Consider the following 16918-nt stretch of genomic DNA (forward strand, 5'->3'; position numbering starts at 1 on the left):
CTTTTCCGGTTAAACTGGAGGTGAAAAGAAGAATAGTATTTACTCATGTTTACACTTTTTTTTTTTCATTATGTAAAAAAGGAAAATTTGAACAGATAAGAAAATGAGCTATTAATAAGTGATCAGTCATGATGAACAACCATGCGATTAACCCTGTATAATATCTCAATCACTTGACTGCACTTATTTCTACACAAGTAATTAAGATAATTTAATAATGTAATTAACGATTATTGATTGTTATAATTAACAAGTAATTCATGATAACACAGGGTTTAGTCAAACAAAATTTCACACCAGTGCTTGGAAGCGACAGTCCGACAAAAACACAAGCAACAGAACAAGTCTTCTCACCACACATACTCCTGACTTGTCAGCCTGATGTCATGGTCTTCTTTAGCGGATGGACTTTAATTGGTGGTCCTGCTAATTGGTGTGGTTCTGCATTCAAGCCCAGCAAACTCCATTTACTGGGGGAAAAAAAAAAAAAGTCCAGAAAGTTGACCCTGAGTTTAGATGATTCTGTCTAACTCATTAGCTGTAATACACAATAAACTCGTCATAATTTTGACACCTGCCAGAGTAAATACTCATTGTGTTGTTTTCTCCCATATTTTCCAGGACAAAGTTGACAGCATCCAATTTTCACATTGCAGTGACAGGTAAGTTAGCACTGCGTGTTTGTGCGTGCGTGCGTGTGTGTGTGTGTGTTGTGAAGTTTTGTACGCTCATTGCAGTTAGTTTTTATGGGGCCACTGGGTGTTGTAATACCACAGGATGGAGTCAGCAGAAATAATCACTCTACTCACTATGGGATTCATCTTCTCCTCAGTTAACTGGTCTTGAATTGATACTCTGTGCTGTCTCTTCAGTAATTCACAAACACTTTCATTTGAAAAAATTCAGACTAACTGTAACACTTTGGGTTCATTCACAGTTGCTCGGGAGGGTTTCTTAGCATTTTTGGACAGTTGAGCTGCTGTTAAGTGGCTGTCATTATTAGCTTGAAGCAAAAAATGTACGATTCTGTCTGTATTCTGCAGTCACAAAGAAGTGATGCAGAAAGAAAGCTCTGAAGTGGAGCTGTGGCTGGAGGGTCATTAGCTCAATCCCAAGGAAAGTGAAGAAGCAGCGCTGGCCCAACCCTCATTACCAACACTGAGGTGTCCTTGAGCAAGGCCCTTAACCCCGACTGCTCCAGTGGAGCTGCTGGGTGGCCAGCAGATCAGACTGTGGTTGTACTGAGCAGCTTCCAGGTGTGAATGTGATCAGGGCTCTCCTGCTAAAGGGACCATCAGTCTCTGTGAGACTCCCCTTAATGCTAAAAAAAAAACAAAACCAACAGGTTTTAAAAATGTTTTTGCAAGCTCAAAACACCTATTTGTCAAGTCCCATCAGTTTTACTTAAATAACACCAAAAAACAACAAAAGGTTGTCTCATGACACCTTGAATAAAGAGAGAAGGTCCAGAATCCCACTCTGTAGATTAATTAAGTTTAAAGAGACCTAACAATTCCCCGTGAGCCAGCACTCTTGTGGCAGCAGTGATGGAAAAACTAGCTTGGGTATGAGTCGTTGAAAGGCCGAACACACGTCTTGGGTGAAATATACCCACACATGCAGGCGAACACTTGTGCTCGCTGTGTGTGAAACCGAGTGAGCCTGTGTTGAGTTTACAGGGAACTCCTTCACTGTTGAGATAACAGCAGCGAGGGAGATGGACTGCCTAAAGCGAGAAGAGATTTTGAGGGCGGTTACATATAATAAGTGTAACATGATATGTGTGGAAATGTAGGGAAACTGTTATCCTGCAGAAAGCTTGAAGAAAAATATATAGCGATGTTATATGTACAGTCTAGTGGCTGCATGAATCTGTGTGTGTGTGTGTGTGTGTGTGTGTGTGTGTGTGTGTGTGTGTGTGTGTGTGTGTGTGTGTGTGTGTGTGTGTGTTTTAGGTTTGTGAGCGGCAGCAGGGATGGCACAGCACGTATCTGGCAGCTGCAGCCTCAGGGCTGGAGGAGCATTCTGCTGGACATGCAGACCAAATTACCCGGGTATGTGTGTGTAAATCTGTCTCTCCTGGCTGCTCGGCTGTGCTCAGACCTGTGGGTCGGGGTGATCCTCTGGCTTATAAAGTTAAAGTTAAAATTGTTTTTTGTAAAAAAATCAATGTTGTAGGCACAAGAAATGGTGTTGTTTCCATTTCCATGTCCTCACCCTCATCCAGAGTATCAGAGTATTGTGAGATACACAGCTGACATATTATCGTTAAAGTGAGGCATTGATTATCTTCTCTTTGACGAATTATAGATTTACTGCAGGCATCTGAATGAGTGACACAAGTCAGGAACTAGAATTACTATGGATTCTCAATTATTTTGTGTTTATCATGAAATTTGTAGCGGTTCCATCATGGATTTGAACTCAGCTATGATCCATGTGTGTTCAGTGTTTTCTTAGTTTCCAGGATGCCAGATCCTGTTTTATTTTGTTGTACTTCCCCAGTGTGCTATGTCCCGTCTCTGTCCGTCTCCCTTGCCTGTGTCTTGTCATGAGTCCTCGCCAGTCACAGCCCTGCTCCCAGTGTGTCTCACCCAATCATCTCCTTCCCTGCCCTCCTGTCCTTCCTCCTTTTGCTTGTTGCATCATTAGTCGAGTCTGTATTTATGTTCGGCTACTCCTGTCAGTCTCTGTCAGATCCTTATGTCATCACATGTCCCCCTGCCTGGTGACTCCTCCAGGGTTGTCATTTTTGTCAGTGTTTAGCTTCATCGTTTTTTTTTTTGTTTGTTTTTTAATTCTTATTTGGCTAAATCAATCTTAATTTCTTGCCATCCTGCCTCTTCACTGTACGAAAACTGTTTTGTTTTTTTGTTTTTTTTGTGTAACCCCGACATTTCTTATTTCCTGGCTCTGAATTCTGTTTTTCTCAACCGATCCTTATTTTGGCATCCGTGTCTAAGCAGTCAAATCAAACACATCTATCTTTTTATTTATTTACTAAGAAATATTCTAAATAGCAATAAATTGGATGTACCAAAATATAGATGTTGTTGTTGTTGTTTTAAATCAAACCCATCTTCTTATGATAATCATTGTTTTACTCTGAATGTTGCTGTTAGTGTTTTGCGTTTGAGAGGATTTAATCTGCATAAACACAGGAAGGGACAAGCAGCAATGTGGTCACCAGATCCTGGAGTGGCCGTGAGCGACCAGCTTAACTGTCAGCGTCGAGGAGTTTTTGACAAGCGTCTCCGCTGTCTGTGTTTACTTAGCTTTTGGGGGTGACTCACAGACGCAGCAGCAGCATGTCCACCAAAAGTTTTTTTTTTTTTCCTTCTTTTATTCAGCAAGTCTTGTTAAAAAATGCTTTGGTTCTGCACGGAAACCCAGAATTTTCTAAATGGAATCCATATTTCGGCAAATTCCACACTAGTCCACATCTTGCAGTTCTGCAGTTCAGTCTAATTCTGTGATTCCGGCACCGTGGACACCAACAGGCCCTGACTTCATGGACAAAGATCAACTTGAAAAGATTGATTAGAGACAATCTAAATCAATGGAACATGTGGCAATAGTTTATAATTAATCAGTGTAAAACTGGAGAGATATTTCTTAAATTCTTTGGTGTGATCTCTAACTCCGAAGTACCCCCTTCCAGGGGACGTTCAGAAACTAGTCTGGGAACCGCACAAGAGAGTATTTTCTCAGTTTGTATATGTATGTATTCATAGCTGTGTTGGAAATGATCATTTTCAACTGTCCTGAGATGTGGAATTGTTTTAATTGAAATGATCTGGCATGTATTTATTTCCTGTGTAAAGTTTAAGCTAAACCAACCATGATTGTTTGATGATGACATCATTGTTGGTCCGTCACTTTGGTGCATATGGGTCTAGTGATTCACAGCATCCTCACTTACCCTCCAGGAAGTACAACCCTCCACCGCTGGAAGACAAGGTGACTAAGTTGAAGGTTACCATGGTAGCATGGGATCGCCACGACAGCATGGTGATTACAGCCGCCAACAACCTGACGCTGAAGGTGTGGAACTCCACCACCGGAAACCTCGTCCATGTTCTGATGGTATGTGGCGATGAAACACATTCACACGCTAACGCAACACACTCAAACACACATCTGCTTAATCTTGAGCCTGATGCAAAGTGGCAAGGTTTCAATAGCAAATACGCTTATGCCCATTTGTGCGCCCGTCTTATAAAGAGGCGTGGCCAGGCTTATCTTCCGCACATTCCTTTCTTGATGGAGCACGTAGCGTTTGCGCTTTGACCAACTGGAGCAGCAGGTCTCAAATCTAAATCCTCTGCTTTTGTTCCTTTGTTTTGTTTTCTTTGACCTTACCTGTCAACATGGTGGTGAAGTTGCTGACAGGGATTGTTGAAAAGTGCTGTGTAAAGCACTCTTGGATACTCTGACTTGGGATGTTTCGTATTTGCCTAGAAAAAAAAGGTAATTCCAAGGAATGATACCCCCTGAGCAGCACGGCTCAGGAGGTGGAGGGGCCGTCCTGTGATTACTGGTTCTGTCTCGCTGGTTGGATCCCGTGAGACCATGTCGATCTGTCCTTGAGCAAGATACCGAATCCCCAATTACTTTTGATGAACATGTTGATACCTTGCATGATCGCGGGCGCGTGTGTGTGTGTGTGTGTGTGTGTGTGTGTGTGTGTGTGTGTGTGTGTGTGTGTGTGTGTGTGTGTGTGTGTGTGTGTGTGTGTGTGTGTGTGTGTGTGTGTGTGTGTGAGAGAGATATTGGTAAATGGGCCAACAATACGAAGTGACTTCAGTCCCTCACATTGGAAAGACGCTGTGTACAATCAACCGTTTCTGTCGTAGGGGGTAAAGCTGTCATCCAAGTAACCAACACTGATTTCTCTGAACTTCTCCTTCATGTAGTAACTGCTGTGTACTCATCAAGTCCTTAATATTGTTAATAACAGGGTCATGAGGATGAGGTGTTTGTCCTGGAGCCACACCCCTTTGACCCAAGAATCCTTTTCTCAGCGGGGCATGATGGGAATTGCATAGTGTGGGATTTAGCCAGAGGAGTCAAGATCCGCTCCTACTTCAACATGGTGAGACTGCTGACCAGCTGACTCGTGCATCATCACTTTGTCTCTCCGCCTGTCCACCTCTATCCTGGAGGGTGTGGTTATGGGTTGTAATACCTCCATGTCTCCTCCATGTTTGCATTGTTGCAGAACCATCATATGGCCAGTACTTTGAGTCCATAAGTTTAATGGAGGTGTGCCTAATAAATTGGCAAGTGTGTGAATTTCTCTTTCTCCCTGGGTAGATCGAAGGCCAAGGGCATGGAGCGCTGTTTGACTGCAAATGTAGTCCAGATGGTCAGCATTTTGCAGCCACCGACTCCCATGGACACTTGCTCATCTTTGGCTTTGGCTCCAGCAGCAAGTATGACAAGGTACAGCAGGCACAGCAGGCATACCATTTCTATTTGTACACACGTCTTCATCTGTTTAACAGCTCATTTTATTAGTAAAAACAAATTCCTGTGTCGTGTTGGGTTAAGATTTGGGCCTCATGAAAGCTCTCTTATTTTTCCTCATATTTCTGTATTGCACAAAACAGTAAGTTCTTCCCCTCCTGCATATGTGGATGATTTTTGATTTGATTTGACTTAATTTTTGAATCGGCTGCGAATTTGCAATCAGCATAAAGCAATGCCCCAATTAACTTCACCAAGAAGAAGAAAAATGCACCAAAGACAGTTTGACGCAACTGGACTAAACAAGGACGGTGGATGTATGCAGCAGAAAGAAAAAACAACACATTTATCCTTGAGTGGAAGCCTGGGCTGGGTACTAAAAGTGACCCGACACAGTAAAAAGCTCACTGTTGTGCAGAATACAACAGGACGGATATCTTGCACATTTTTTCAGATAAAAACCTGTGACCTGCTGTGTGTAGAAATGTCCGCCAGCTATTCAGTGTTCATGAGTAGTGGGCTCCACCTCTGAGTGAGTGCATATCAGTGTCTGGTTACACTCAACCACCTGCTGATACACTGAAAACCTCCTTGGAGAGTTTTGGTAAGGACCTGACAAGCTGCATGTCCCATAGCGCAGGACTGACCTGCCTGGAGGAAAATAGAGCAGGAAGGGCCGGTATGCTGAAGAGGAGGCAGGCACCAGCACAACCACCCTGATGTGTCCAGTGAGCGCAGACTGAGCTGCTCGCTCATCGAAACTCATCACCTGGTCAGCTGTTGATAGTTGGCCTTATTCATAAGACAGTACTTTTATTAAGTTGTTAAAGGCGTTTCCTATGAGATCCCACTCACATCCCCGTTTTAACATTCCTGTGTCGCTAGTTTCTCTCTTGAATTAGACCTAAAATCCTGATTGTGTGTTTTTTTTGTTTGTTTGTTTTTTTGCTAACAACACAAGACACTGTGTGCTTCCAGCTGAGTTTATTACGCTTGCTAGAACCTGGACCGGGCTTTGTAAAGTAGTTTGACTGCTGGACGTGTCGCAAAATGCTGCAGAAACTCCAGCGCAACGTGATCATGAGATGAGAATGAGGATACGTGTCTCACAACGCACTTCAATGTGATTGTGATCAGATTAATCTGATTATTGCTTTCTACGGCTATGACCCTCTTCAGGTTGGTCTCGCTACCAACTGCAGCTTACAGGGAAAAATCTCATTCAATATATTTTCATCGGATCAAACTAAACGTTTTTCTACAGTCTTTTCACATTGAATTGCCTTTTTTTAAAATCATCATTGTAATATTTCACAGCACGAAATGCTAGTTGACGTTTGTTAAGTCTTAAGTTTCCATCTTGCATGGGAGAAGTTCAATTTGGACTGAATGTACTTGGTTATTTCCCACCTCTGTTTCAGATAGCAGACCAGATGTTTTTCCATACTGACTACCGGCCACTGATCCGGGATGCCAACAATTACGTGCTGGATGAGCAGACTCAGCAGGCGCCGCACCTAATGCCCCCTCCCTTCTTGGTGGATGTGGATGGGAACCCCCACCCCCCGAGATATCAGCGACTAGTGCCTGGTAGGGAGGGCTGCAGGGACGAGCAGCTGATCCCTCAGATGGGCGTCACATCGTCAGGTACAGAAGCCGAATCAGACCGGGAGCTCGTCGTCCTGGCAATATCTGAGAGCATGGACTCAGTTGTAGTAAAATCTTCATATGCTTGTACTCTTCAGACTAAATATTCACCTGGAGGTGATGCTGTCACATTCCCTCTCGTCACATCCCGTGTGTCAGCTGATCAAAGACACTTTTGTTAAACTGATCATGCTGCTCACATTGCCTGCCACTAGATAAGAATGTTATCAGTCCGTGAATGTGCTTAATCACACTTTCCCTGAAACTACTACAGCAGCATTGGCAGTTAGAACCAAAATTAATAAGGCGGGGAGATCAGCAGACATAAAGAGTAGTTAATGAAACACACTAGTTGTGCTCGTGGAGGCGGTTAACCAGGCAAGGTGGAAACTCCCAAGTGACAGCTCTGCAAAGGCTTCACTGTATTGAACAGTGCTCTTTAAAAGCTCTCTTGGAACTGAGATGAAATTTGAAGTAAACCCACCTCAGTTTTACCTCCTCAAGCTGATTGCAGATGATTGTGATGTGCAGAGTCTAGGACTTTTTAGCTGGCCTCAATTTATACATATAAATTCATAGAATAAGATGAGTATCATCTGAAGACGTGGACCTCTCTTTGACTGTAATTTAGGTTAGATGCACTGATTTAATTTTACCAGAGTCATCTTTTTTTTTTCCTCTTTTCCTCTTGAAGTCCCCTCTTACACAATTTCCTTGTATGTCAGGCCTGAACCAAGTGGTCAGTGAGCAGGCGGTGGACGGTCCTAGTCCCCTGGATACAATGATCCAGAGGCTTCAGCAGGAACAGGACCAAAGACTGGGCACCAACGACCTCTCTGCTCCCTCTGCTATTGCCGCTAACACCAGGGCCAGCAGAGGTACAGCTAAACAATCACCGTTACAACCCTTCTATCCACCACTCAGCCGAGTTCCCTGTCCTCATAATTCTATACAGAAAAGCAGAACTATATTAATTAACAATGTCTACTGATGATAGAAATTACATGTATCATTTTGGATGAGAGGGAGGTGAATTCTCCCTGGTGATTTTTCCCCCCCATACAAACATGTAAGAGTTTACTGTAATAAGTTCTTGCATGGAAAAGAAATACACTCAAGGTATTTTATTTTGAAAACTGCCTCAGAAGAATTTTTTTTTTTTTGGATGCAAAGAACCCCAGATAACTTGTGCCAAACCACTTCCCTGCTGAAATGATAATTAGATTCATTATTGAGTCAGTCTACCAAAAACAATAAAACAAAAATTATTTTGGGTATTGTTATTGCTTTTATGTCCATTACATTTACTTACGAGGGAAGTTCATTGTTGGCGACTGCATATGGGACACAAACACTGAACAACAATCATTAAATCAATTAATGTTTTTCCCCCCCAACATTTCGCCATCCTCTCAAATGGGATCGTTAGACGCTTCTCTTATTCTCGGGTCATAATAAACAGAATGTTTTTGTTTGAGACTACCAGTGAAACGATGTCACCTGGACTGTTGGAAATTTAACCAGAGGAAATTCTCCAGCTTTGTCTGAAAGTAAGGACACAAACAACAACCATTTTCAGTCTGTTTGCTGCTGAGAATTCTCATTTAATTATGTTTTTATTCATTGCACTCGTGAGGTACGCTGAAGCAGATGCAGCACCAGAGTGAATGATCGACTAACAGCCTCATCCTTCACCAACTAAACAGGTTTATCACCTTTATTGCTGTTGACACTGACACCTCCTCCTGCAGGATCAGTGGGCTCGCCAACGGAGGTGCACTCCCCGCCCAATGTGGGTCTCCGTCGCAGCGGGCAGATCGAAGGGGTCCGCCAGATGCACAGCAACGCACCGCGCAGCCAGATGGCAACAGAGGGAGATCTGGTGGCCTGGAGCCGCAGGGTGCTGGTTCCTGAGCTGGAGAACGCCTCCGTCAGGTAAAACACACACACACACACTCACACACACACACACACACACTCTTTACTGTGGGGCCATCTATTTAAGAAGTTGTAGCATAAAACCAAGTCATGACTGTGTTTGTGCATTTGTTGTGAAGGAGACAGGTCAACTGGCGTGAGGCTAAAGGGGAAGAGGAGATCAATATTTACCAGTCAGAACGGAGGAGACGCACCATCCACTCTCTCCCCAAAGAGAGCAGGGTGAGTGAATGTATTAAACCTTTTAATCCAGGCCTCCATGTTGCATAATGGCAGCGTTTCTATTTTTCATTTTCTGTTTATTTTTACCTCACGCTGAGGGGGTTTTGTGTTGATGCTGATTGGTTGTCAACAGGATCACCTAAAAACTACCGGGCCATCATAATATTCCATTTGAATTAACATTAAATCATTGATTCATTATTATTAGTGTTACATCACTTCACATGTCTACCACCCTACACAAACTAGTAATCGTGGACTCTTGATACATTCTAAAGCGTATCTGCTGGATATCAGTGTCTGTATGTCTCATTTTTTCACAGACAGAAACAAATAAATTTCTGATTTCCATTAACCCTGGTAGAGGATTGTAGTGTGGCTCAATGAAGTGTCATTTAAATTTTGGGGAAGCTACGAATTAATGGGTGAATAAACGTTTTTATTTGTACTTATTTAGTGGTTTTGGTAAGAGTTTAGGCTTTTTCTTTTTTGGGATATCTGAAACCAGAAGGCAAAATTTTCTCCAAAAAAAAAAAAAAAAAGAACTGTTAAACTTGTCTCCCCAGCACAAACTTTGATCTTCACTTCTTTTTCTGTAGCTGCTTCTTTCACATACCCCCCCACACACACACACACAAAAACCCCGGCAAAAGTACCTGCGACGGCCCTGTAAACGTAGATTTCCCACATTAATGCCCAGTGCCACTGCTTTAGGAGAAGGCTTCCGTCTCTCACCATATAAAAATTGAGGTGGTGGCTGCTCCAGATTTTGCGCGATACGGTGCCACTCAGGTCAGTCTCATTCAGTGCAAACTGAGCAGACCAAGCACGTGACGGATCGCTCTTCTGCTGGAACTCATGTTGTTGTTTTTGACACTGTGTTACTTCTGCTCACACGTCGCTTGTTCGTCCCAGTGATGGGACCAGACCACCCTGCATCCTCAGGCTACTCTTAAACATTGGATACGTTAATAAAACCGTGGGTCAAGATGTTCACATTTTCATGAATATAATTAACATGTACTGACATTTTTATTAATTTCTTAAGAAATTTTACATGGACCTTGGCGGTGGTTTGTGGTTCTGAGCGCACTCGTAGTTAATCAAGATTCCTTGTTTCCTCATTTTCCTTTTCTGACCTGCTGTCCCCAATTATCATTCTGCTATCAGTCCTTACATCACCGGAGTTGTTAAGATTGATTCTGCCTTTCACGTTCGCTACTCTCTTTCTCATTGCAGGTTCATCCCACATCAGAGTGTGTAGTGGATGAGGGGAGGAGGAGCCAGGGTAACCATGGTTATCAAACCCGCGCTGCCATGGAGGAGACGAGTCGGCAGAGCGCCGAGGCTGCTGACGATGATGACAGCACCTCGGAGGTAGATGCTGGACTGTTTCAGTTACCTTCCCCAAGGATGTGAAGGTTTTTTTTGTGGCGTTTGTCTGTCTGCCAGCAGGATTATGCAGAAACTGTGAGGCTGAGTACAGGCCAAGGAAGAACCCATTAAACATTGGGGCACCCTGAAACGTGGTGTTCTTCTTCCTTCAAGCAGTCAAGCTGGCCAGCATTGCCATAAATCAGTGGAATATTGTCGTAGTCAATTCATACGTTGAGTCAAAGATAAACCAACTCCTGCTAACTGGTGGACAAAACTGCTTAGTTTGAGTGACAACAGTAGAGGTTTGTGTTGGGTTGATCACATAAGAGCACATGTGTTTTCAGGGAGAGGTGGAAGTAAGGCAGATAAATGGACATTCATCCGAGGAGGAGAAGGAGGAGGAGACAAAAGAGCCCTGGCCAGATGACCACAGTAGTTCAAGGTGGTACACACACTGTACATCACACACATTTATCATTGCAACTAGCCCCTACATGCACACACTGGGTGCAAATGAAGACAAAAGCGTAACCTTATATTTTATCTTTTTCCTCGTAATGTATTCGCAGTGACTACTCGAGCGATTATTCAGACTGGACAGCAGATGCAGGGATCAACCTTGAGCCGCCCAAGAAGAGTGTCAAAGTGAAAAAGAAAAGCAGCGGCTCAGAGGAGGATGGAGAGAAGAAGAGGGACCCCAAGAAGGAGAGAAAGAAAGACAAAGTAGACAAAGATGGCGCATTACCAAAGAAGAAGCAGCCAAAGGAGAAGAGGAAGGTTTGTCATTGCTGCTGGAGGAAGTTTGTGTCCAAACCCAATATGTCCTGGTATGAAAGAGCTGAAAAATCGTTGCATTATTATTTTTTTCTGTTTGTCAATCAGAGGACGGAGTTTCAGGAGCAAGGGCTAACTCTGGAGGAGTGGCTCCCCTCCTCCTGGATCACGGACATACTCCCGCGGAGATGTCCTTATATACCCCAGATGGGAGACGAGGTAAACACCACCTGTTCCTGGTCCCTCTTTACCACATGTGCATTACTTTTCTGTTTAAACCAAAACATTGGCTCGTGTTTTACATAGCAACAAGACTGAAGATCTGCCCCCGGCCATATGAGCCTGTGATGCTCTTTTCATCTCAGAAACTGAAAATTCTTAAAAAGAGAAGCGGAGAGACAAGTTTGCTCTGTTTTTGGTAAATGCCGGAGACGCCGATAATAAAATCCTCGTATCGTGGCCAGAACTTCTCACTCTCGTTAGCCATGTTGCTGCTATGCGTGCGCAGGAAACAAGGGGGAAAGGGTGAGGGGGAAAGCTATGGAAGCTCCTGGGGGACAAAAGGTGGGCCATAGCAAGAAGAGTTAAAAACTCAAATTTTTTATTTTTTAAATTGTCCGCAACAAAAAAACTCGAATTACTCGATAAAATCGATACATCACCCAGGCCTACTGTTTGGTGGATCCAGAAGTCTGAAAACACCAGCCATGTATTATTAACTTGAAGCCAATAGTGACCAGCTACTAGCAACAGCAAAACCTTCTGAAATATCTGTTTACAAACTCTCAAGCGCGTAGTCTTGTATAATCCTGTTCACGCAAGGACGAAAGAAGATCTCCTGGACATCAAGATAACCAACTGAACGCTTGAAGTGTGAATTACACTGAGCCAAGTACCTTTTTTTGATGCTGTAGTGTGAGTGAAGGAAGGTTTTGTTTTGTTTTGTTTTGTTTTGTTTTGTGTTAGCCGACTTGCTTTTGTGTAGCAACACATGCACCGACAGCAACGCTGCTGCTCACTAATTATCCACAGGAATTGAAAACGTCTGTTTGTGGGAGAATATTCTGGTGAGTTTAGAGGAGTTAGGATGAACCCTGAGTCTCTGTGGTGCAACCAAACCAACACAGATTTATTGTTGAAATAACAAGTTTAAACAGGGTTTAGTGTGGACCGGGCTGCTGGTCCACTAAAACAGCCGCTATTGATTACGGCTGCTTTTAACTATCATCATTCTAAGCTGCTGCTCATCATCCTCATTTAACCAACTACTTCGAGCTGAATCCCAGTTCTGGCGTGCTCGTGGTTCCGCTCCACCTCACTTTCACTTCAAATGCTGAGTTCAACTCCTCAGAGGGAAACATAAATATCCTCAATGTCTGCACCAAATGTCTTGGCGAGATATTTCATTTTCACACCGACGGCATCGCTATCCCCTTCTACCGGCATGGCAACAAATGTCGTCCCCCCCCATTGTTGTTTTATATTTAAAGAAATATTCTGGAAAAAAAAAAACAGTGAAATACCCACAAGGCAAGATGTTTCCAGGATGTCTGGAAAAATATGCAGGATCTGGTTTTAGTTGCTTTATTCTGTTACCCCCTGGTAGCCCAGCATCTGACATGATTTGTGTCTGTGCAGGTATACTACTTCAGACAGGGCCACGAAGCCTACGTGGAGATGGCCAAGCAAAAAAAGATTTACAGCATCAATCCTAAGAAGCAGCCCTGGCACAAGATGGAGCTACGGGTAAGGAGGAGTGTGACAAAGATGGATTTCAGACTCTCCGGAGAGAGACATCGCTCTACAGAGCCCATGTATCTGAAGATTTGTTCTGTTTTTTTTTTTTACTCGTGTGCAAGCAACCATGGAATATAAACGTCTTGAAGGAACAGTAGAGCAATTGAACAAAAAGCAGAAAATTAAAGTAAAACTCAGTGTGACAAAGTCGTCTACGAAGACTATCTTTCATGGGAATAACATTGAGGTAATATTATTAATCATAATTATAGGTAGTATTTTTATATGTTGTGGTTCTCAGGAGCAGGAGTTGATGAAGATCGTTGGTATTAAGTACGAGGTCGGCTTGCCCACTCTTTGCTGTCTGAAGCTCTCTTTCCTGGACCCGGACACCGGTAAACTGACCGGAGGATCCTTCTCTATGAAGTAAGTTTTTAACTCTGCACCGTTTAAATATGTCCTAAGACGCGAAAGAGTTCATGCGGTTTTGTACCAAAATCAGTGCTCGGCTCACTGATAGAGAATCACATATTTTCTTGTGCTATTGAAAAGCAAAAGACTGAATACACAAATAAGGGCCCCGTCTTCCACAAAGTTCAGTGCTTTTATCTCACACAGCGCAAATAATCATGTTTATGGAGGCCAACCCAGAAGTTAGCGTCACTCTCGGTTCTCTTCCCCCAGACGCTAACGGGATCTTTACAATGAACTTTGGGTTTTTTTGTTTTTGTTGTTGTTGTTTTTTTTTGTGTGCAAAAGATCAGCTCTGTGTCAATCAAATTTGATGAGGCGTGCACGTTTTGTCTCACATGACAATCTTCCCCAGTGAACGGCATTTTGAGGATATTACAAGAGTACATATGGTTGTTAAAAGTACAAAGCTAACTTTATGCTATGAAGGAACTACACCGCAGGCACATGGCTGCACGATTAGCCTTGCAACACAGTCTTAAGAATAAGTGAACACAGCGCAACTTGCTGGTCATAAACCAGCTAATAGCCAGAATTGAAGGGATGGAGGGAATTTGACTGGAAGGTCAAAAACAAGGCTTTTTAGTACTGAAGTCATCACGGCCAAATATGGAAAATCTTCAGGATTGTGTAGCGGGGGCTGTAGTGGCACAGCTTAGGCGTTCCCTCAGGGAACCAAACAGTGGAAAGGGAACTGTATTTGTTAAGGATCCTCACTTATCTCTCTAATGGACATCATCCTCCTCTGTTTTCATTCTAATTCAGGTTTTATATTTAAGGCTGTGGAACTTTTCATCTGCTTTTGCTTTTTGTTTAACATCAGTACTTGTTGTGTGAGTGACTGCACCAATTAATATCAAGACGGACGAAGAACGATGTTAAAATAAGGCTTTGACGCTCGTATGGATTTACGGTCACGTGGGATATTAGTTATTTAAAGATTTCTTTGTTTTAAAATTTCTTAACGTTCCATTAAATTCATTTTTAAAAACATATGACCATCTGGAATGTCAATGCACTAAATGATTAAATGTCTGAATTCATTTGGCATTAATAAATGGTGAAAAATAATGAATAGATAGATAATAATAAACACTATCTTGACACAAGACCCCTGAATCATTCAGCCCATTATTCTTGGCTGACATAATAAAAAACGACTAATGATGATGTCATCACTCTACTTCCACCAGCAGGTGTATATTTTGTCCTGTGGTTGTGTTGCAGGTACCACGACATGCCAGATGTCATTGACTTCCTGGTGCTGCGGCAGCAGTTTGACAACGCCAGGAAGAGACAGTGGAGTATAGGTTAGCCAACGCTGCCTTTTCATGTGTTATATTTGTATTGATTACCAAATCTATGTCAAATACTTTTACTATTTCAGCTGCTCTTAAAGGCTGTGGTCTGGTCACAGGTGACAGGTTCCGCTCTGTGATCGATGACGCCTGGTGGTTCGGCACCATCGAGAGCCAGGAGCCCTACCAGCTCCAGTACCCTGACAGCCTGTTTCAGTGCTACAATGTCTGGTAATGCCTCCCCTCACATTGACTTAATTCCGATAATGTTCTGGTTCCCCCGATGATGTATTTACATTATTAGAGTGACCCGCCGCATCAAACCAAGTGTTGACATTTCCTTTCAAAGTTGCATCATTGAATGTCTCCTATCAGAGGAATAACAAAACCAAGATGACTCACAACAAGGACCTTGCTTGTGATTCAGGGTTAATGTGTTGAGGAACTCATTGTTTGTACCACAGAAAGAGTCGCTAAAAGCAGTATTTTGCTGCAGTTGAAGCACCGTGGAAGAACACCAGGAATGTGCAAAGCCTCTGTAACCGTCACTAGAAATTACATTGAGTTCCCTGACAGACGTCCACAGACCAGGACTTCGTGGTTTGGCTTCAAGAAAACCAGGATTACTGCAAAATTTAACCTTGACTGTGTTCAGTTAGCAGTTATTAGCTTAACAAGTTAATACGTCATAGATCTCTGACACGGTATCTTTAATGTAAATACGCTGAACTTCCAACACAGAGGAGCTGTTCGCGGCTGTTCATGGAATTTTTCAAACAGCTTCAATCAAAGAACACATTATTTGAAATTGAAATCTCTTCACACTTTAGCTTTAAAATAAAAAAAAGCAAGTTCTAAGTCCTTAAAAAGTAGAAAATAGGGTATTACTTAAATATAAGGCTTTGTGAAAATCGGGTTGTGAACACGAGCGCAGCAGGAAGTGTTTTGTTTTATGATCTGACATGTGCAGGAAAATGCCGTTGAAAGGTTTTAAATGTCAGTTTTGATACATTTTCATCTAAAAGAGTCCTGCAGGGATGAGGTGTTTCCAGAGACCAACACAGAAGTGAACACCCCGCACTCCCTCGGCAAAAAGGCAGTCAGATCTCAACGCAAGTTGTTGGATTATTGCTGAAATTTAGCTCTGTGGCAAACGAAAGGTGATTAGACTTAAACAATTTACGTTGCGAAATCTCAAGAAATTAGTGCCACTTCTGTGATTATTTGAGTTTACAAGCACTTGCTAGAGGTTCAAAGCTAATGTTGTGCTATGAAAACTGCACTACAGACACACGACTTCAACACACAACTACATCTCACGCTTCTAGATGATGTTAATATGCTCGAAATCCTCTGAAGTCTTGTTTTAGCCACTTGTTAGCAACCTTTATAAGACACAGAAAAGGCTTCAAAAGTCGCTACAGTTGTGTTTACTGACACAACGCCGTAGATCAAAACCTTAATGTGTTTCAAGCTAGTGTCAGGCATTTAACCAAAAAGCAATTAACCGTGAGATGAGGAAACCAGATACTGAGGAACACTAACTCACTTCTGGGACTCTCTAATGTCCAGCGCTGAGACAGACTCATCGAGCATTCACAGGCTCAAAGCGGTTAATATTTGAATATAAAAATGAAATGAAAAGGTTTTTCTCCTCAGGAGCAAATCCTTATTCTTGTGTGTGTGTTTTTTTTTTAATGCTGTATGATTCTTGAGAAACACCCCCCCCCCCAGGTTGAGGTGACTCAGTTCTCAACATCGCTGGACTTTAGCGGTAGCAGACGCGTGTCGACTGAGTTCTCACATCATGGACTGTACAGTTGGTCACTTGGTGCGAAGTGAACTGGTGGATTGGATGAGTGTGAGATCTGACTTTCCACTCCACACCAGCAGTAGGAAATCTGAAGCCGTCGCTGGAAAATGATTTACACGCAGCAGAAATTGACAGATTCCAGGCAAATGCAGCCAGACAGCTGCTGACAGCT

The 16918-nt window shown here is 42.8% G+C and overlaps 1 protein-coding gene across 2 annotated transcripts in view; it reads left to right on the forward strand.

Moving 5' to 3' along the window:
- Positions 1-16918, forward strand: part of phip (PHIP subunit of CUL4-Ring ligase complex) — a 41779-nt gene that overhangs the window by 15703 nt on the left and 9158 nt on the right. For both annotated transcript variants that reach the window (XM_086190413.1, XM_086190412.1), the window contains exons 12-28: positions 622-662; positions 1956-2054; positions 3930-4086; positions 4961-5095; positions 5317-5445; positions 6891-7116; positions 7842-7994; positions 8868-9051; positions 9174-9276; positions 10516-10653; positions 10998-11095; positions 11223-11430; positions 11536-11646; positions 13066-13173; positions 13466-13590; positions 14863-14945; positions 15053-15164. In XM_086190413.1, the coding sequence (XP_086046539.1) occupies positions 622-662; positions 1956-2054; positions 3930-4086; positions 4961-5095; positions 5317-5445; positions 6891-7116; positions 7842-7994; positions 8868-9051; positions 9174-9276; positions 10516-10653; positions 10998-11095; positions 11223-11430; positions 11536-11646; positions 13066-13173; positions 13466-13590; positions 14863-14945; positions 15053-15164 (2210 nt within the window). The remainder of the gene's footprint in view (positions 1-621; positions 663-1955; positions 2055-3929; positions 4087-4960; positions 5096-5316; positions 5446-6890; positions 7117-7841; positions 7995-8867; positions 9052-9173; positions 9277-10515; positions 10654-10997; positions 11096-11222; positions 11431-11535; positions 11647-13065; positions 13174-13465; positions 13591-14862; positions 14946-15052; positions 15165-16918) is intronic.

Source organism: Aulostomus chinensis, chromosome 20 (assembly GCF_037954235.1).
Source record: "Aulostomus chinensis isolate RoL2024-O1b breed Wild chromosome 20, RoL_Achi_v1.0, whole genome shotgun sequence".
Taxonomy (NCBI): Eukaryota; Metazoa; Chordata; class Actinopteri; order Syngnathiformes; family Aulostomidae; genus Aulostomus; species Aulostomus chinensis.